General features: G+C 36.4%; 1 protein-coding gene across 1 annotated transcript in view; it reads left to right on the top strand.

Moving 5' to 3' along the window:
• The window catches only part of FRK (fyn related Src family tyrosine kinase), a 114,937-nt gene that overhangs the window by 58,268 nt on the left and 40,053 nt on the right, over positions 1 to 16,616 (top strand). The window contains exon 3 of the mRNA XM_025384285.1: positions 1,147 to 1,268. Coding sequence (XP_025240070.1) covers positions 1,147 to 1,268 — 122 coding nt within the window. The remainder of the gene's footprint in view (positions 1 to 1,146; positions 1,269 to 16,616) is intronic.

Here is a 16,616-nt window from a genome sequence, read left to right as displayed (position 1 = left end):
GCATTTGTTAGAAGGTAATATTTATATGTTAATGTCTCATTTTTCAATTCCTTCCCCCAAATGCCTTTCAATGGGTCATTCTTAGGGCACTCATATTCTCTAATACCCATGACCTGTCAATCAAATTCAAGTTAAATTTTGATAGCACACACTTTTTTTTTTTTTTCCTCCCAGCCTGTATTTCTTCCCTCAAGCCTGCATTTCTTCTCTTGGAGTGTTTACATTTTTAAAGAAGTTACCTGAAAAGATCAATGTTTTACCTAAAATCTTTAATGATGATGATCATCTTTATGGCCCTACAGTGAGGGGTAATTTGTATAAAGCAGGAATTCACAGCTTCCTCTTATTAGAACAATTGGTCTCTATTAACGTGATATACATGTGACAGTGGCTTTGATATTAATGATCCATAATTCCTTGTTGATGATGATTGCATTCACAAACTTGTGTGTTCAGTATCTGACTTTTATATTTCTGGAATGGTAAAGATAAGAGGGGAAAAGATAAGAAGTGGAGGTGTTACTAAAAGGGTATTTCCTGGACAGACGTATCTTTTTCAAATAATCTCTCCACTGCTTAAATATTCCTTTATATTAATAAATTCCTTCTAGATATGCAAAATCATCTCATCTTATGGCAGGGTTGGACAGTGGCAGAGGAACTAATATCCGGAGAACTACATTTTTAATCCGTCATACTTTAACATAAAGTACATGAATCCTTTGATTGGAATATTTGCCTCCTAACAGCTAGGAGGTGTTAGGGGAGGCAGTGGACGGTTGGATGGAGATGATGAGTCATTTTAGAGCCTGGGACGTGGCACACATACATGGCAGGCAGACAATGGGGCTTTGGCTTTGATAGAGGGAAGTCTCAGGACCTCTCAGAACATAGCTGTGAGAAGGGATGTGATAGTGGGCATAGTCAAATTCCTGCTTTGTAGTTAAGAAAAAATAAACGTTGGTGTGGGTTACAGGCATTCTGAAAAATCATCTCAATTGTCAGAAGCTACCACTTATGCCTGTAATAGTTTCACTAAAGAATGCCAAACATTTCTGATATTAGAATACTATCTTGCCAGGCTTTTTCCTCCTTAAAAAATGAATGTTAATTGGTTAATTAATATTTACATATCTCTCTTTTTAGTTGGTTCTTTGGAGCAATCAGAAGATCAGATGCAGAGAAACAACTGTTATATTCAGAAAATAAGACGGGTGCCTTTCTAATCAGAGAAAGTGAAAGCCAAAAAGGAGAATTCTCTCTTTCAGGTATGGGTATTGTTTTGTGTCATTCAATGTGAGCTTGAGGGTCTGCAGTCATGAGCTTTCTGTGTGAACATGGACATGATAATTTAAAATTTGCCTTATTTCTTATCTTTACACTAGCACCAAAATTAATACTAAACTACTGAAGAGTAATATAAAAATTAGCCAAAAGATACTGTCTATGGCTAGAAGTCTCTGTAAACAGTTTCAAATATATATGCTCTAGATATGAAATGGAGAACATTTCTGGTGACATTTTCTAACTTTTGCATTATCTAGGATTCTTTTAAGGAAATGATAAGGAAGAAACAAAAACTACACTGTTGTCAAAATTAATCTTGCTATAATATTTTTTTTTCTTCTTCTAGCATTTCAATTGTCTTTGGTAAACACAAAATGAATTGAAATGATTAATAAAAATATATGTAGTTAACCCCATATTATGTAAAATTTGGTCAAATGTAGTTTTTCACCTAAGGATCAAGTACATGTTTACACTGCCCTAGGAAAAAAGAAGCACAGGGGACCTGAAAATGTACTCAGTAGTTGCACGTACCTAAATATACGTCTTTGCTTTGAAATAGCTATATTTTTAGGTATATTGCCAGGTTGCAGAATATCTTTCCTTAAGACTCTACACTAGGTCATCTCTAAATGTGAGGCTTTATCTCTTCTTGCCCCGTTCTGTTCTCTGTATTGTCTAGACCTGTCATTTGTGTTATCATCCCCTTTAAACACATATTATTCAGTTTCTCCAATTAGATGTGAACCTTGTGGAGGGAAAGGCTTTGCTTCCCTATATTCCTATTGCCCTGCAACAAATGCTGATTAAACATGATGCCCATTTACCTCATTGCGTCTGCCTGACTCACCGAGCTGGAAATCAGGGCAGCCGTCATGATGCCACGTGAAAGCAGGCTGTAATTCCACGTGTATTGGGAACTTTGATTTGACCTGAACTCTGGCCAGGCTGTGTGTATTTGGTACACATTATCCTTCTCCACACCTGGTAGTTCCAAATATCAGGGCAGATGGGTTGGAGCTGGAGAGAATCAGGGGCAGTGGTTTTGAGGCAGGTGTTGCAGAGTTTCCATACTTCAGGTCCTGACTATGCTGACACTGAGTCAATGTGGTACTCCAGAACCACATGGATTCAACTTCACTACTACCTAATTCCATGGATAAGAGGTTAGAGAATGCTAGTTCTTATGCTCATTCTTGAAATATGATTATGTGTGATGTGTCAGTTACCCCCCCCTTTTTTTTTTGAGATGGAGTGTCACTCTGTCGCCAGGCTGGAGTGCAGTAGCACGATCTCGGCTCACTGCAACCTCCACCTCCTGGGTTCAAATGATTCTTCTGCATCAGGCTCCCAAATAGCTGAGACTACAGGCACGCGCCACTACACCCAGCTAATTTTTATATTTTTAGTTGGTTCGCGGGTTTCACCATGTTGGCCACGATGGTCTCGAGCTCTTGACCTCGTGATCCACCCCTCTCGGCCTCCCAAAGTGCTGGGATTTCAGGTGTGAGTCACCATGCCTGGCCTGTCACTTACCTTTTAAATGTTGTTTATACCCAAGATGATAATCAAAATATCTAATGACTGATATGGGATAGGCATTAGCCACTCAGAACAGATGCTCCACCAGGCTGGGACTTCACACCAGTCCACATCTGTATATCCAAGTGATGTAAGTGAATATCTCATATAGCATTTTTTTCTCATTATGAAAGAAACATAAAAAACTTTTCTATAAGCAAACAGCTTAAAGAAGAAGAATCTAGAATAAGACTTTCTAAAGATGCATTTTAAATATCGAAATGCTTTTCCTGACAGGATTTTTAAAAATTCTTGACCTATAAGTATATTTTTATGGACATATACTTATACATACATACTCAGACCCCTATACACAGAAAACCAAATTTTTGTTTTGAAAAATAGTGTTCTGAAAATGAATTTTCAGAGAGATTCCGCATCAAACATTAGCTTGTAAATAATGAAATACATGTGTGTGTTTTGTAAACAAAACTGAGCAAAAAGGAATTTGAAAGAAATTATTCCAGTGAAGTTTGCAGACCCAGAAGATGCAGCCTTCTGTGTAAAACAAAGGTGCATTCCAGATAACAAAGGGAGGATTATGGTTTCATAAAAAAGTTACCACCCAGGTTCCCAGTCAGGTTCATTTATGCAAATGAGGGATTAAAACTTGCTTAGTTCTGAGTGGTTAATACAGCTGACCCTTGATTGATTGTTAAAGTTGAGTCCTGATTGGTTGATAGAGCTGAGTCCTGATTGGCCAAGGCAGGTAAGTTCTGAAAGTCCCAAAGTTAAAGACGTGTGGATTTTCAGGAAACTCAGAGTATGTGTGTGACCTCTATCAGCAAATGGACCCTTGGTTCTATTTTAAATTTAGGACCAGTTAGCCACTTGGGATCCATACTGAAGGACTGACTCTTTCAGGTTAACTTTTGTTAATAGTGTATATATCTATAAATCTATGTATATATAGATAAATATACACACATATGTATACACACATATGTATATACATACTTGTGAGCATGCATGTATGCATGTATGTGTATAACATGGATCCAGGCTCCATTTTTCTTTTCCTTTTTTTTTCAGACAGAGTCTCGCTCTGTCACCCAGGCTGGAGTGCAGTGGCGCCTTGTCGGCTCACTGCAACCTCCGACTCCTGGGTTCAAGCAGTTCTCCTGCCTCAGCCTCCCCAGTAGCTGGGAATACAGACATATGCCACCACATCAGGCTAATTTTTGTATTTTTAGTAGGGACGGGGTTTCACCGTATTAGCCAGGATGGTCTCAATCTTCTGAACTCGTGATCCACCCTCCCTGGCCTCCCAAAGTGCTGGGATTACAGGCATGAGCCACCACGCTCGACCCAAGCTCCATATTTCTTATTTCTGTCTTGCAGTATCTTGTGAACATTTTTGCATGCCCTTTAATATTCTTCTACCCTATTACTTTTAGAAGTTGCATGGGTATATCATCATTTATTTGACTTATTTTATATTTCATACATTTTAATTATTTTGCTGCTATAAAATATGATACGGTGGATATCCTTACAGATAAATATTTGAATATTTGCATATTTTCGTGGTAATATATTCAGAGGAGGAAAAATCTTTTTGAAATCTTTATGCTTAATAAGAAGACTTATAAGAGAATTCCTTGTTTAAATACATCCCTGTTTGTTTATTTGTCTTTGGCAATACGTATCAAATTAGGTGGCAGTTATTTAGTCAAAAGCTAGATCAAATGTTTTTAGATTAGCATTAAAAATACAGAAGAATGAGGCTGGGTGTGGTGGCTCATGCCTGTAATCCCAGCACTTTGGGAGGCTGAGATGGGTGGATCACTTCAGGCTAGGAGTTCGAGACTAGCCTGGCCAATATGGCGAAACCCTGTCTCTACCAAAAATACAAAAATTAATGGAGAATGGTGGTGCACACCTGTAATCCCAGCTACTAGGGAGGCTGAGGCATGAGAATTGCTTGAACCTGGGAGGTGGAGATTGCAATGAGCAGAGGCCATGCGATTGTACTCCATCCTGGGTGACAGAGTGAGATTCTGTCTCAAAAAACAAACAAACAACAACAAAAAAGAATGATACTTTCATGAGGAAAACAAACTCAAAGCAGAATTACCTGAATTATGTCTTTGAATAATGCCCAGGCTACAGTGACTGTTCAGAATACTCTCTAAGTAGAATATTATGGAACAAAACAGCTTTATAGGCTTAGAACAAAATTACAAGGATATTGGCTGTTATGTGCTGTGAATACTCTAGAGCTTGCTTATGGATTTAGGAAGCTCTGCAGGCCTTGCTTAGAAACCAGCATATCATTATAAGTTTCTTTTCAATGAAGTCAAACAATTTAGTATTTTAAACAAATTATCTGATTGCTGTGTATTCACTGGGGGACAAAGTAAATGCATACCATTATGATCTACTGAAAGGAAATTTTTCTTATTAGCCAGAGGGAAGTCTTTACAGGAGAAAAATGGAAAGAAAAAGGGCTTTCAATATATCCACATTAAAACAAACAAACAAACAACCCAATTGCTGACTGCTGATTATCAGTAAGGATCTTCAGATACACCACTCATAGATTTATTTCTTAGTGCGGTTGTCTTCTTAATCAGTTTGAATTGATGGTCTTCAATTTTGCTGACTGCTTTGCTGCTAAAGGAAGGCAAATAATATCCCTTTTCTATCTCTTTCTTTCCCACGTGGGTTTCCTTAGAAGTATTGTCTTTATTCCTTGAGCAACAATGGCTTGGAGCTGTCAGAGAAGAGCTTCATGAGGGTACATGATTTATTGATGCTGAGTGGGCTGAGAAGTAGCAGCCCAAGGTTGGGTGGGTGCTAATTGGGTTGTTGTGATCCCTGCATGGCTGTCTGCTCTTGTGAGGTCTGAGTAGATCTGAAAAGAGAGTTAGGGCCATGACACCTCTCATAACGGCAAGACACTAATTAGCTGTGAATTACAGCAGCGCTTTTGGATATTACATATTATATGTGGTAGCTAGAGAATCTGTCTTCATTAGATGCATGACAGGTAGTTTTAGTGACCCTACTCTTATTTGTCATTGGCAGTGAATTGTTTTTCTGATGAAAAATACCAAATTCTAACTGCATGTCAACTGATTTGGCTATTTCTCAACTTCAATCAATCACTTTAAAGGAAACTATTATTGTTATTACCATTAATATTAATTTGCTGGTTGGTATCCTATAAGCAATAGTATTATTCATTGTTTAACGTACACTTTAAAGAAAATGCACTTTATGGTCCAAAATTGAGCTGCAGCTGAGTTTTTCAGAGGAGATTCTGCATTGAATACTGTGATTTTACTTGAGGCAACTATGCACGTAAAAGCCTACAGAGTACTAGAGCTTTCAGATTTTACATCAGTGAAACCCATTCAGCACCAAGTAATAATATATTGAAGATAATTGAAAAATGACTACATTGAGGACATAAGGGAAAAGAGCTCATTAATAATATTCAGGGTGATGCATCTAGGAGCTGACATTTACTTATACCTTTGTTTATTTCTTCAATGGCGTTCAGTATGCCCACTGTGTGCCAGGCCCTCTGGTAAGTGAAAGTCAGCCATGACCAGCAAGGCACAGTCCCTGAACTCAGTCTAGAGAAGAATTACAATACAGTTATTTTGTTGTGAGACAAAAGAGGGCAGGCACCAAGTCTCTGAGGGAAGTCAGGGAAGGTATCAATTTGTGTTATAAGGCGGCTGTGTATAAATGATTATTTCTGGCAAAGACAAATGCACAGAGTTGTGAGTTTTTCTGGTGTTTTGTGGAGTAGTTGGAAGTGTGGCGGACTGAGCAGGTGTGTGGGTGCATGTGGGGAGTGGATGAAGGTGAGGAGGAATGGTAGAAAGTAAGCGTGGAAAGGAAAGTTGGAGCTAGACTGTTCACGACCTTATATATCACTCTGAGGAATTTGGACCTTGTTCTACAGAGCAAAGTTTTAGGCAGAAAGTAATTGGTGTCATCTGTCTGTTGGATATTGCCTTTAATGTCAAAAATGGATGAGAGATTTATAGGCAATAGCCTGTTGGGAAATGAGAGGAACACACACAGTGGAATCACTAGTTGCTGTTTGAAATTATAGGTGCAAGATGAGCAGAGTCCGTCAGCATTCTGAAGAGAGAAGCAACCGACCCCAAGCTCAGCTGGCTGCACTGTCTCTACTGTAGCAGAGGGTACCCCCAGAAGCATAGGGCCCCTCTGTTGCTCTTCATTTTTTATGGGCAAGTATGGGAGTCGCCCAAGGACTGGGGATAAAGACTGCTTTGGTGCTAAGCAGTCTGAGTTTAGTTATCAGTTATTTGCAAGGTTCTTTGGAAAGCCCAGCACCTATGAGCTTCAAGTACTGTGGGAAATGGCAGCTCCTTTTGCTCAGAAGAGGAAATCACTTGGCCTGTGGGAAGCTGAGTTCAGGTGCAGTCCCTCTGGGGTGACAGTGGGACAGGCCTAGTGAACCCTTTGCTTTGCAATCCAGAAAGAGTTCCCAGGGTTCTTTTCTACAGTCTCCTTTCTCTATAAATGAGAGCCTGAACCAGGACAGAGTTATGAGGAAAGAAGAGAAAAGAATAGAGGAGAGAAATATCTAGAAGATAAATCGGACAGGAACTGGTGACTAATCAGAAATGGGGCAAAATAAGGGAGAATGAGATTCTAGAATGGATGTCAAATCTCTGACATGAGGGACTGGGGGATAGTGGTGGCTTTGGCCAAACGAGGTATTTAGGAGGGGATGATTTACAGAGAGAGGGGAGGGAACCAAGGGAAATAATCTCAGAGGTGCTTGAGACACATATGAGTGAACATACAAGTAGCCATTCTGTTTTTTTTGTTTGTTTGTTTTTGGTGAGGGAGACTTGTTTGTACTGATTTTGAGCAGAGTACTTTCTATGATAAAATTTCCTCACAGTGAACTCGGAGTTCCCATGGAGTGTGCAGGACTTTTATAATAGAAGTTTGTGATCACTGTGAAGTCAGTTCTTGAGAATATAATAGGCCTCTCTAGTGACATAATTTAATTGAAAAATAAGCATATTAGAATTTTTAGAACCAAATAAATGTTTTTCTCTTCAAAGTAATTGATTACCGTTGTTCAAAATATTGCACAAATGGTAGAATTGCCTTTTTAGAAAGACCACTGCTTTATGTGATAATTATTTGATATCCCTTAGCTGGGGTAATTATGTGTTCATTAAGGGCAGCTTTGATACTTGGAAGTAGGCAGAATAATCCAAAGCAACTTTCTGAATAATATAGATGATTAACTTGAATGATACTGTGGACTTGTAACTTTGTAAGTATTTCTGCATGCCTTGTGATTAATTCTAAAGGCAATTCAAAAAGTAATGAGAAGAGTAACAGCTTCCTTAGGAAAATTGTGTCTCCTTTCCTGTGGACCTTGTATATCCTTCATGTTGAACTTACAAATTAAAAGACTCATTTAAATTTGAGAGGCTTTTTCACTGTAGGTAAAAGTGTGCATCTCAAACTAGATTTTAAACTCCTTGAGTAGAAGAACACATTTTTATTGCTTCTATTTCATGTTTCTTCTCTATCTTCATAGTTTACAGTAGAGTTGTGTAAAATCAGTAGCCACAGAAACATCTCTTTACATTGTAGTCTACAAGGCGCAGAGATAATCAAGGTCATTGTCACTGCCTTAAACCTTAGAAGTCTAGGCCATGTAAGATCACAAATAATCCTCCTATCTGTTGTGTTTCAGACTTATTTTAGAAAGACAATTTCACACCGTGACAGGTGAGTTTCTTCCAGGTAATAAGACTTTTGTAGAGGAAACACACTCAGAAAGACATATCACTTGTTAGTGTGACCCTCTATGTCTCTGCCAGGCACAGAGTTCAGTCCCAAACTCACTTTATACAGACTCTTCAGCTACCACGATTCCATTCAAACTTTTGAGATTTTCAGAGTCATTCTAATGTGACTCAGTCCAATCACAAAATGTTCTAAATTTCATCATCAGTTCCTTGAGCCATTCATTCATTCTTCATTTAAAATTAATGCGAACATTATGGCCACTAGTGTTGGTCAGCAATTCTATTACCATTAACTACAGATGTAAATACAATTGTATGTCCCAAGTAGAGACACGTATTAAATGACTGGAAAAACAAAAAATATTGCTGCTTGAATTTATTATGTACTGAAACTTCTATGGATTCTGGGAGCATTTTGATATTGGTTAAAGATGTTTTGCTTTTTAAAAAGTGCACATGCTGCAGAAAGAGAATGTTATGTTAATAACTCCAGTATCTCATATAAAATGTATTAAATTTTAAACATGTTGGTGCCATCTTAGAAAATGCCTTTTAATTAAAGTCATAATTTAGTTGTGTTCAGCTTAATTGCAAATATCATTGCCTATAATTGCAAGTGACTTTTTCTGTGAGTTATGGTATGTACTGCCTTTTCTTAACATTACTAGTGATAAGTTATATTTCAAATGTTTTAAATACTCTATAAAGTTAAATTAACATTTTATTATGTGCACATATATCTGTGTTTGCATCTGTATACACACATATACACGCAGAGGCACAGGCAAAGAACCTTTTTCTCTAGGGCACTGGTTCATGAAGAAATCTTATATCTTACTGAAAATTCAAAACTAACATCTCTAGAAATATCTTTATAAGGCTTCTTTTCTTTTCTTTTTTTTTTTTTTTTTCGCTCTTTTGCTTGTCTGTGAACCCCTCATATTGGCTTGTCTAAATTTTCTTTTCTTGTTTTGCTTACTTTGGTTTGTTAAAAAGACTTTTTTGTGTTGATATTTTTAGCAATTTGGAGGAAAACATAACAAAGAAATAATGCCTATTATTACTCTTTGGATGCTGCTTTATAATAATCCATTTCAGATATTAAATAAATAAGTAGGAAGTTGATAAGTCATGCGAGAAATTGCTATCTTTTTGTAATTCGTGATATATTCTACCCCCTTGATTTTTTGATTTTATTAACAGCTTAAGTAAATTGACCCTTTATTTACATTTTGTACTTTTAGATTAAGATGGTGGCTGGAGTTAGCATCCTCTTACTTCGTATTCAACTATTCAATACATAAGAGATGCAGAATCATAGTAGCTCTATGAACTAAGTCTATCGACCAATGGTTTGTTAGAATCTGGGTAGATATTCTCACACCTTCAGTGTGAATGTAGGTTGAGATGTTAAGTGACTGGAATAGACTTTGACCTATGCATCAGATCAGTGCTAATCAGGTTGAAGATAGGAGGATGCTTTCACTCATGCTCTGTTTTAGAGCATGTTTTAGAGAGGCAAGATGTGCAGTTAGCAGAAAACCTGGCAGCTTCTGCCCTCCTAAGTGGAACAAATTCAATGATCTGACCCTTCCTTGGGCACCACGTAGCTCCTTTCGTTTCTATTTACAGATTTGTTATCTGGTGAGGGCTCTCTTCCTGGTTTGCAGGTGGCCACCTTCTTATTGTATCCTCACACGGCAGAGACAGAGAGAGGGCTTTGGTCTCTTTTTCTTCCTATAAAGGCATTAATCCCATTATGGAGGCTCCACCCCTCATGATCTCATTTAAATTTAATCGCCTCCCAAAGTCTTCACCTTGAAACACCATCACATTGAGATTTAAGGCTTCAGTATATAAATTTTGAGCAAGGAGCAAGGGACACAATTGCAATTGCAGGTCATAACATTTGCAAAGTATTAAATTCTGTTTCTGTTTTTTTTTTTGTTTTTTTTTTTTGAGACGGAGTCTCCCCCTGTTGCCCAGGCTGGAGTGCAGTGGCGCGATCTCGGCTCACTCCAAGTTCCGCCTCCCAGGTTCACGCCATTCTCTTGCCTTAGCCTCCCGAGTAGCTGGACTACAGGTGCCTACCACCACACCCGGCTAATTTTTTGTATTTTTTTTTTTTAGTAGAGATGGGGTTTCACCCTGTTAGCCAAGATAGTCTCGATTTCCTGACCTCGTGATCTACCCGCCTCGGCCTCCTAAAGTGCTGGGATTACAGGCGTGAGCCACCGTGCCTGGCCTAAATTCTGTTTCTTATTGTCAGTGGCCATGCCTGTAAAGTAGGGGGAGATCCACTCTTTTTCGGTCAAAATCATAGGGATTGAATATTTGTTAGACATTGCTAGTATGTTTAGAGACTTAATGCATTTGCAGCCCTGCTGTGTATGAGTTAACAGAGGAAAGTGTAGACTCATCCAAATGCATAGCGAGGAGGACAGGTGCATGTTTTTCTAAGTACCAGGTTTCTTTTCATTCAAAGATGAGTATAATGACAAAAAAAGAAAAAAAAAGTCGTGAGATCCTGGATACCCAATAACAGAATTTCCCAACTTATCTTCTAGGACCCCAATTCTTTGATAAGCCAACAGTGTTTCATTGGAAAGAGGGTTCAGCAGTTAAGTGCACTTGAAGGTATCCCGTGTTACATTATCTCTGCTTTGACTTGACAAAGCATATTAAAGTCTCTGATAAGTCTTATGACAAAGAAATAGAACTTTTTCAACCCTGAATATCTCAGACTACTTGGTTATAGAACCATTAAGTTTTCTATAAAACATTTTTTTGGGAAAAAGAGTACTATAAGAGATGATAATAACGTGAAGATAGACAGAAAACTCCTACATTTGGGATATAATTCACTGAAAGGAACAGTAGATAAGTTTTGAAATCATTTGATTTGAAATCTCAAAATACAAGAAAGCACAAGTTCTATGAAATTAAGCATAAAAAGCAGCATAAAAAGGCAATTGATGAGAGATATCACTTAGTGATAATAAACAGCATACTTAAGATGCTCTTTGGGGAAAAAGAATAACAGATTAAAGTTTGTGAGGACAGACGATGCACAAAGAGAAGACATTCTTTGAAATTTATTAGAATAATTAAATGCAAGCAATAGTTAAATATGTGGCATAAGAAAGTTTTCCTGAGTTCTTTTTTATTTTTCAAGAAAGCATGCTTACATTTGCCCTTAATTTTTTTATTTGTATAAATTATGGGGTACAAATACAGTTTTGTTACATGAATATATTGTGTAGTGGTGAAGTCAGGCCGAGCCCTCTTTTATATTAATATTTAAATTTGTGTTGACAGATTGAAAATATGCACAGTATTTCAAGCAAAATAAGTGGAAATATTTATACCTAGGATATCTTTTCAAGATATTATAATACCAAGGAAAAATGAAAAAAATTCTGTGAATAACCAGGGAAAAATAAGTTAATCACAAAAGAATGAAAATTGAATTGACTTCAGAATTCTTCACAGCATTAAATACCAAAACATAATACAAACATATAAAATCTTTCCTATTTTTCTCATAACTTATTTAAAAAGTGGATAAGTATACATTCTGCCTGACTGTGGATAAAGTTGATAACTGCATACTTCCTCCTAAAATTACTAAATGTTAACACTTTGTGACATTTACTTTCTCCCTCTCTCTCCTTTATTTGTATATCTACATACATCTATGTATAGGTTGCAGATATCATGTCACCTCAACTTTAAAAACTTTAGCATTAGTATTTATGTCCTATGAATAAAGACACTCTCCTACATTTTTACACTAACATTATTAAACCTAGAACATTTCAGATGGATATAACAATATTGTCTATTACAGAGTTCATACTCGAATCTCTCCAAATGTCCTTTCTGGTTCTCTATTTATTTGCTTTTTGATATAATAGATAGAAGTTTGTGCATTGCTTTGGTTACTGTATCTCATTCTGTTTTATTTAGAGGAGTCAAAAGCCTCCAATAGCTCTCCTTTACAAACCTCATACATTCCTATTTACCTTGACATTTAAGCTGTTCATAGCCTTGCTAAAAGCCATTTCTTGCCTAATCGTTTGTATTACTTTAAGTCAAATTATGCTATGCTATGACATAAGCTATTGCATGATTAAGACTTGCACTTCCCATCTTCTAAACCTTTCTCTTTACTTTCTTTGAGCAAGGTACTCAAGACATAGCATGGTGTTTTGCATGTTGAAGAGTTTTTCTGACAACTGTTTTCTTATAAAGGTTGAATTGTTTTAATAAGAATAGTACTGTTTTTTTTTTCCTGGCCTCAATTTGTCTTTATATAGAAAAGACATTTTCAAAAACATTTGGAGAAACACTTTGAACTATTTTTAACCATTCATTTAATCATTGATTCATACATTTACTCATTTATCATAGAATTTTCATTTGTGTTTACAATTTGACATAATTGTGTAAACAAATAAATAGCTCACACTATGACAAGCATAATAATCCAGTTATATGCAAAGTGATTTAAGACCCAGAAAAGAGAACAATTACTTCTTTTGAAGGAATTAATAAGGGAGGGCATTACAGGAGATGAGACAACAAACGCCACTGTACTTAGTAGAGAGTACAAGCAAATGGAAAATAGTGGCACATAATTTGTTTTTCTGTTAAGACAATGTTTATTATTAAGAACCTTTCTTACTCTGAAATAGCAAAGGATGAATGAAATGAAAAAGTTATTTCTTTGAAAGGGTAAACAAAATAGATAGACTATTAGCTAGGTTAACTAAAAGAAAGAAACAAAAAGAGAGAGAGAGAAGATTCAAAGAAGCACAGTTGGAAATGATAAAGTGACATCATGACTGGGAAATAAATTTTTTGGGAAATAAAATTCCCAAAATAGACCAATAATGCATACTGAAACTGAATCAGTAATAAAAAAATCTACCACCACCAACAAAAAAGACCAGGACTGGACAGATTCACAGCTAAGCTATACCAGACATACAAAGAAGAGCTGGTATCAATCTTACTGAAACTATTCAAAAAAATTGAGGAGGAGGGATTCCTCTCTAACTCATTCTACAAAATCATTATCATCCTGATACCAAAATCTGGCAAGGATAAGAAAAGAAAACTGTAGGCTAATATCCCTGATGAACATGGAAACAAAAATCCTCAACAAAATACTAGCAAACTGAATTCAACAGTATACCAAAAAGATAATTCATCATGATCAAGTGGGTTTTATTTCAGGAATAAATGGAGGATGATTCAACATAAGCAAACTGATCAATGTAATTCACCACATAAACAGAATTAAAAACAAAAATTATGCGACCATCTCAATAGATGCAGGAAAAACATTCAATAAAATCCAACATCCCTTCATAATAAAAACTCTGAACAAACTATGCATCAAAGGAACATAACTCAAAATAATAAGACCCTTAGATGATAAACCCACAGCCAACATCACACTGAATGGGAAAAAGTTGAAAGCATTCTTTCTAAGAACTGGAACAAAACAAGGATGTCCACTCTCACCACTCCTATTCAATATAGTACTGAAAATTGTAGCCAGAGTAATTAGACAAGAAAAATAAATACAAGTCATTTAAATTGGAAAAGTGGAATTCAAATTTTCTCTCTTCACCAATGACGTGATCTTACACCTAGAAAACCTTAAAGATTTTTCCAAAAGACTCCTAGACTTGATAAATAACTTCAGTAAAGTTTCCAGATACAAAATTAGCATATAAAAATCAGTTGCATTTTTATACACAAACAGCACTCAACCTGAGAACCAATCAAGAATTCAATCTTATTTGCAATAGCCACAACAAAGGTAAAATACTCAGGAATGCATTTAACCAAGATGGTGAAAGACCTCTACAAGGACAGCTATAAAACACTGATGAAAGAAACTGTAGATGACACAAACAAATGGAAAAACATCCCATGCTCATGGATAGGAAGAATAATATCATTAAAATGACTATACTGCCTAAGGCAATCTACAAATTCAATGCAGTTTCTGTCAAATTACCAATGTCATATTTCACAGAATTAGAAAAAAAATTCTAAAATTCACATGGCACCAAAAAAGAGCACAAATAGCCAAAGCAATTCTAAGCAAAAGGAACAAAGTTGGAGGCATTACATTACCCAACTTCATGCTATATTACAAGGCTATAATAAGTACAACAAAATGGTAATGGTACAAAAGTAGGCACATGGATCAATAGAACAGAATAGATAACCCAAGAATAAAGCCACATAGCCAAAACCAACTGATCTTCAACAAAAGTTGACAAATTCAACAATAAGAAAAGGACACCCTATGCAATATATTGTGCTGGGAAAATTGTGTAGCCATATGCAGAAGAATAAAACTGGACCCCTCTCTCTACATACAAAAATTAAACCAAAGTGTATTAAAGACTTAAATGTGATACTTGAACCTATAAAAATCCTAGAGGAAAACCTAGGAAAAACTCTTTCAGCCATTGACCTAGGCAAATGATTTATGATTAAGATCTCAAAAGCAAATGCAGCACAAACAAAAATAGACAAATGGGACTTAATTAAACTAAAGAGCTTCTGCACAGCAAAAGAAGCAATCAACAGAGTAAAGAGGCAACCTGTTTACTCCCAACCCTACAGAATGGGAGAAATATTTGCAAATTATGCATTCAACAAAAGACTAATGTCCAGAATCTATAAAGAACTCAAACCAATCAACAAGAAAATAACAACTCCATTAAAAAGTATGTAGAGGACAGGAGCAGACATTCCTCAAAAGACACAGAAGCAACCAACAAACATATGAAAAAATACTCAACATTGCTAATCCTCAGAGAAATGAAATTTAAAACCATAATGCAATACCATCCCACACCATTCAGAATGGCTACTATTAAAACATCAAGAAATAACAGATATTGATGACGATGCAGAGAAAAGGGAATGCTTGTGCACTGGTAGTGAGAATGTAAATTAGTACAACTCCTATGGAAAACAGTGTGGACATTTCTCAAAGAACTGAAAATAGACCTGCCATTTGACTGAGCAATCCCACTACTGGGTATTTACACAAAGTGAAAGAAACGGTTATCCCAAAAAGACACCTGCACCTGTATGTTTATTTGCAGCAGAATGCACAATAGCAAGGTCATGTGGTATCAACATAAGTGTCAATCAATGGTTGATTGAATAAAGAAAATGTGGTATGTATATACCATGGAATACTATACTAAGAAAGAATGAAATCATGTTCTCTGCAGCAACATGGATGGAACTGGAGGGCATTATCCTTAGAGAAATAACTTAAAAACAGAAAACCAATTATTACATGTTCTCACTTACAAGTGGAAGCTAAACAATGGGTACATGAACATAAAAATGGAAATAATAGACCCTGGGGACCCAAGAAAGGGGTAGGATGGGAAGGGAGTGAGGGTTTAAAAATGTATCTATTAGGTACAAAGCTTACTATTTGGGTGATGGGTTCACTAGGAGCCCAAACTTCACCATTATGCAATGTATCAATATAACAAACCTGCATATGTACCCCCTGAATCTAAAATAAAATAGATTAATAAAAGATTTGGGAACTGTTTTCTGTGATGCACTTTTGAACCATTTAGGAAATAAAATGGAGATCTGTAAATTGTTGGTCTATTACCACCATTATGCTTGAATAACTAACAAAAGTACTGGATTGTATATATTATCAACGTGGCCATGATAAATCCAATATGGATAGTTTTTGTGGATAGCTGGAAAGTGCCAGAACTGAGATTGACTGGTCTGTCTGCTTCTCAGGCCTAGATATCATGTAGACATAATGATCTCAAACTGAAAAAAAGGGGAAGAATTTTAAAAATTGAGCGGTGGAAGACAGAGGGAGATGAAGAGATTCTTTGCTTCCTTCTGTCTGAAGAACGTTTGAGAAGAACTGGTGTCGGGTTTTGGATTGAACAGGAAATTAAAAGTCTT

The sequence above is a fragment of the Theropithecus gelada genome, chromosome 4 (assembly GCF_003255815.1).
Source record: "Theropithecus gelada isolate Dixy chromosome 4, Tgel_1.0, whole genome shotgun sequence".
NCBI lineage: Eukaryota > Metazoa > Chordata > Mammalia > Primates > Cercopithecidae > Theropithecus > Theropithecus gelada.
The sequence above is the reverse complement of the archived record's forward strand: the minus strand, read 5'-3'. Positions and strand labels throughout refer to the sequence as shown.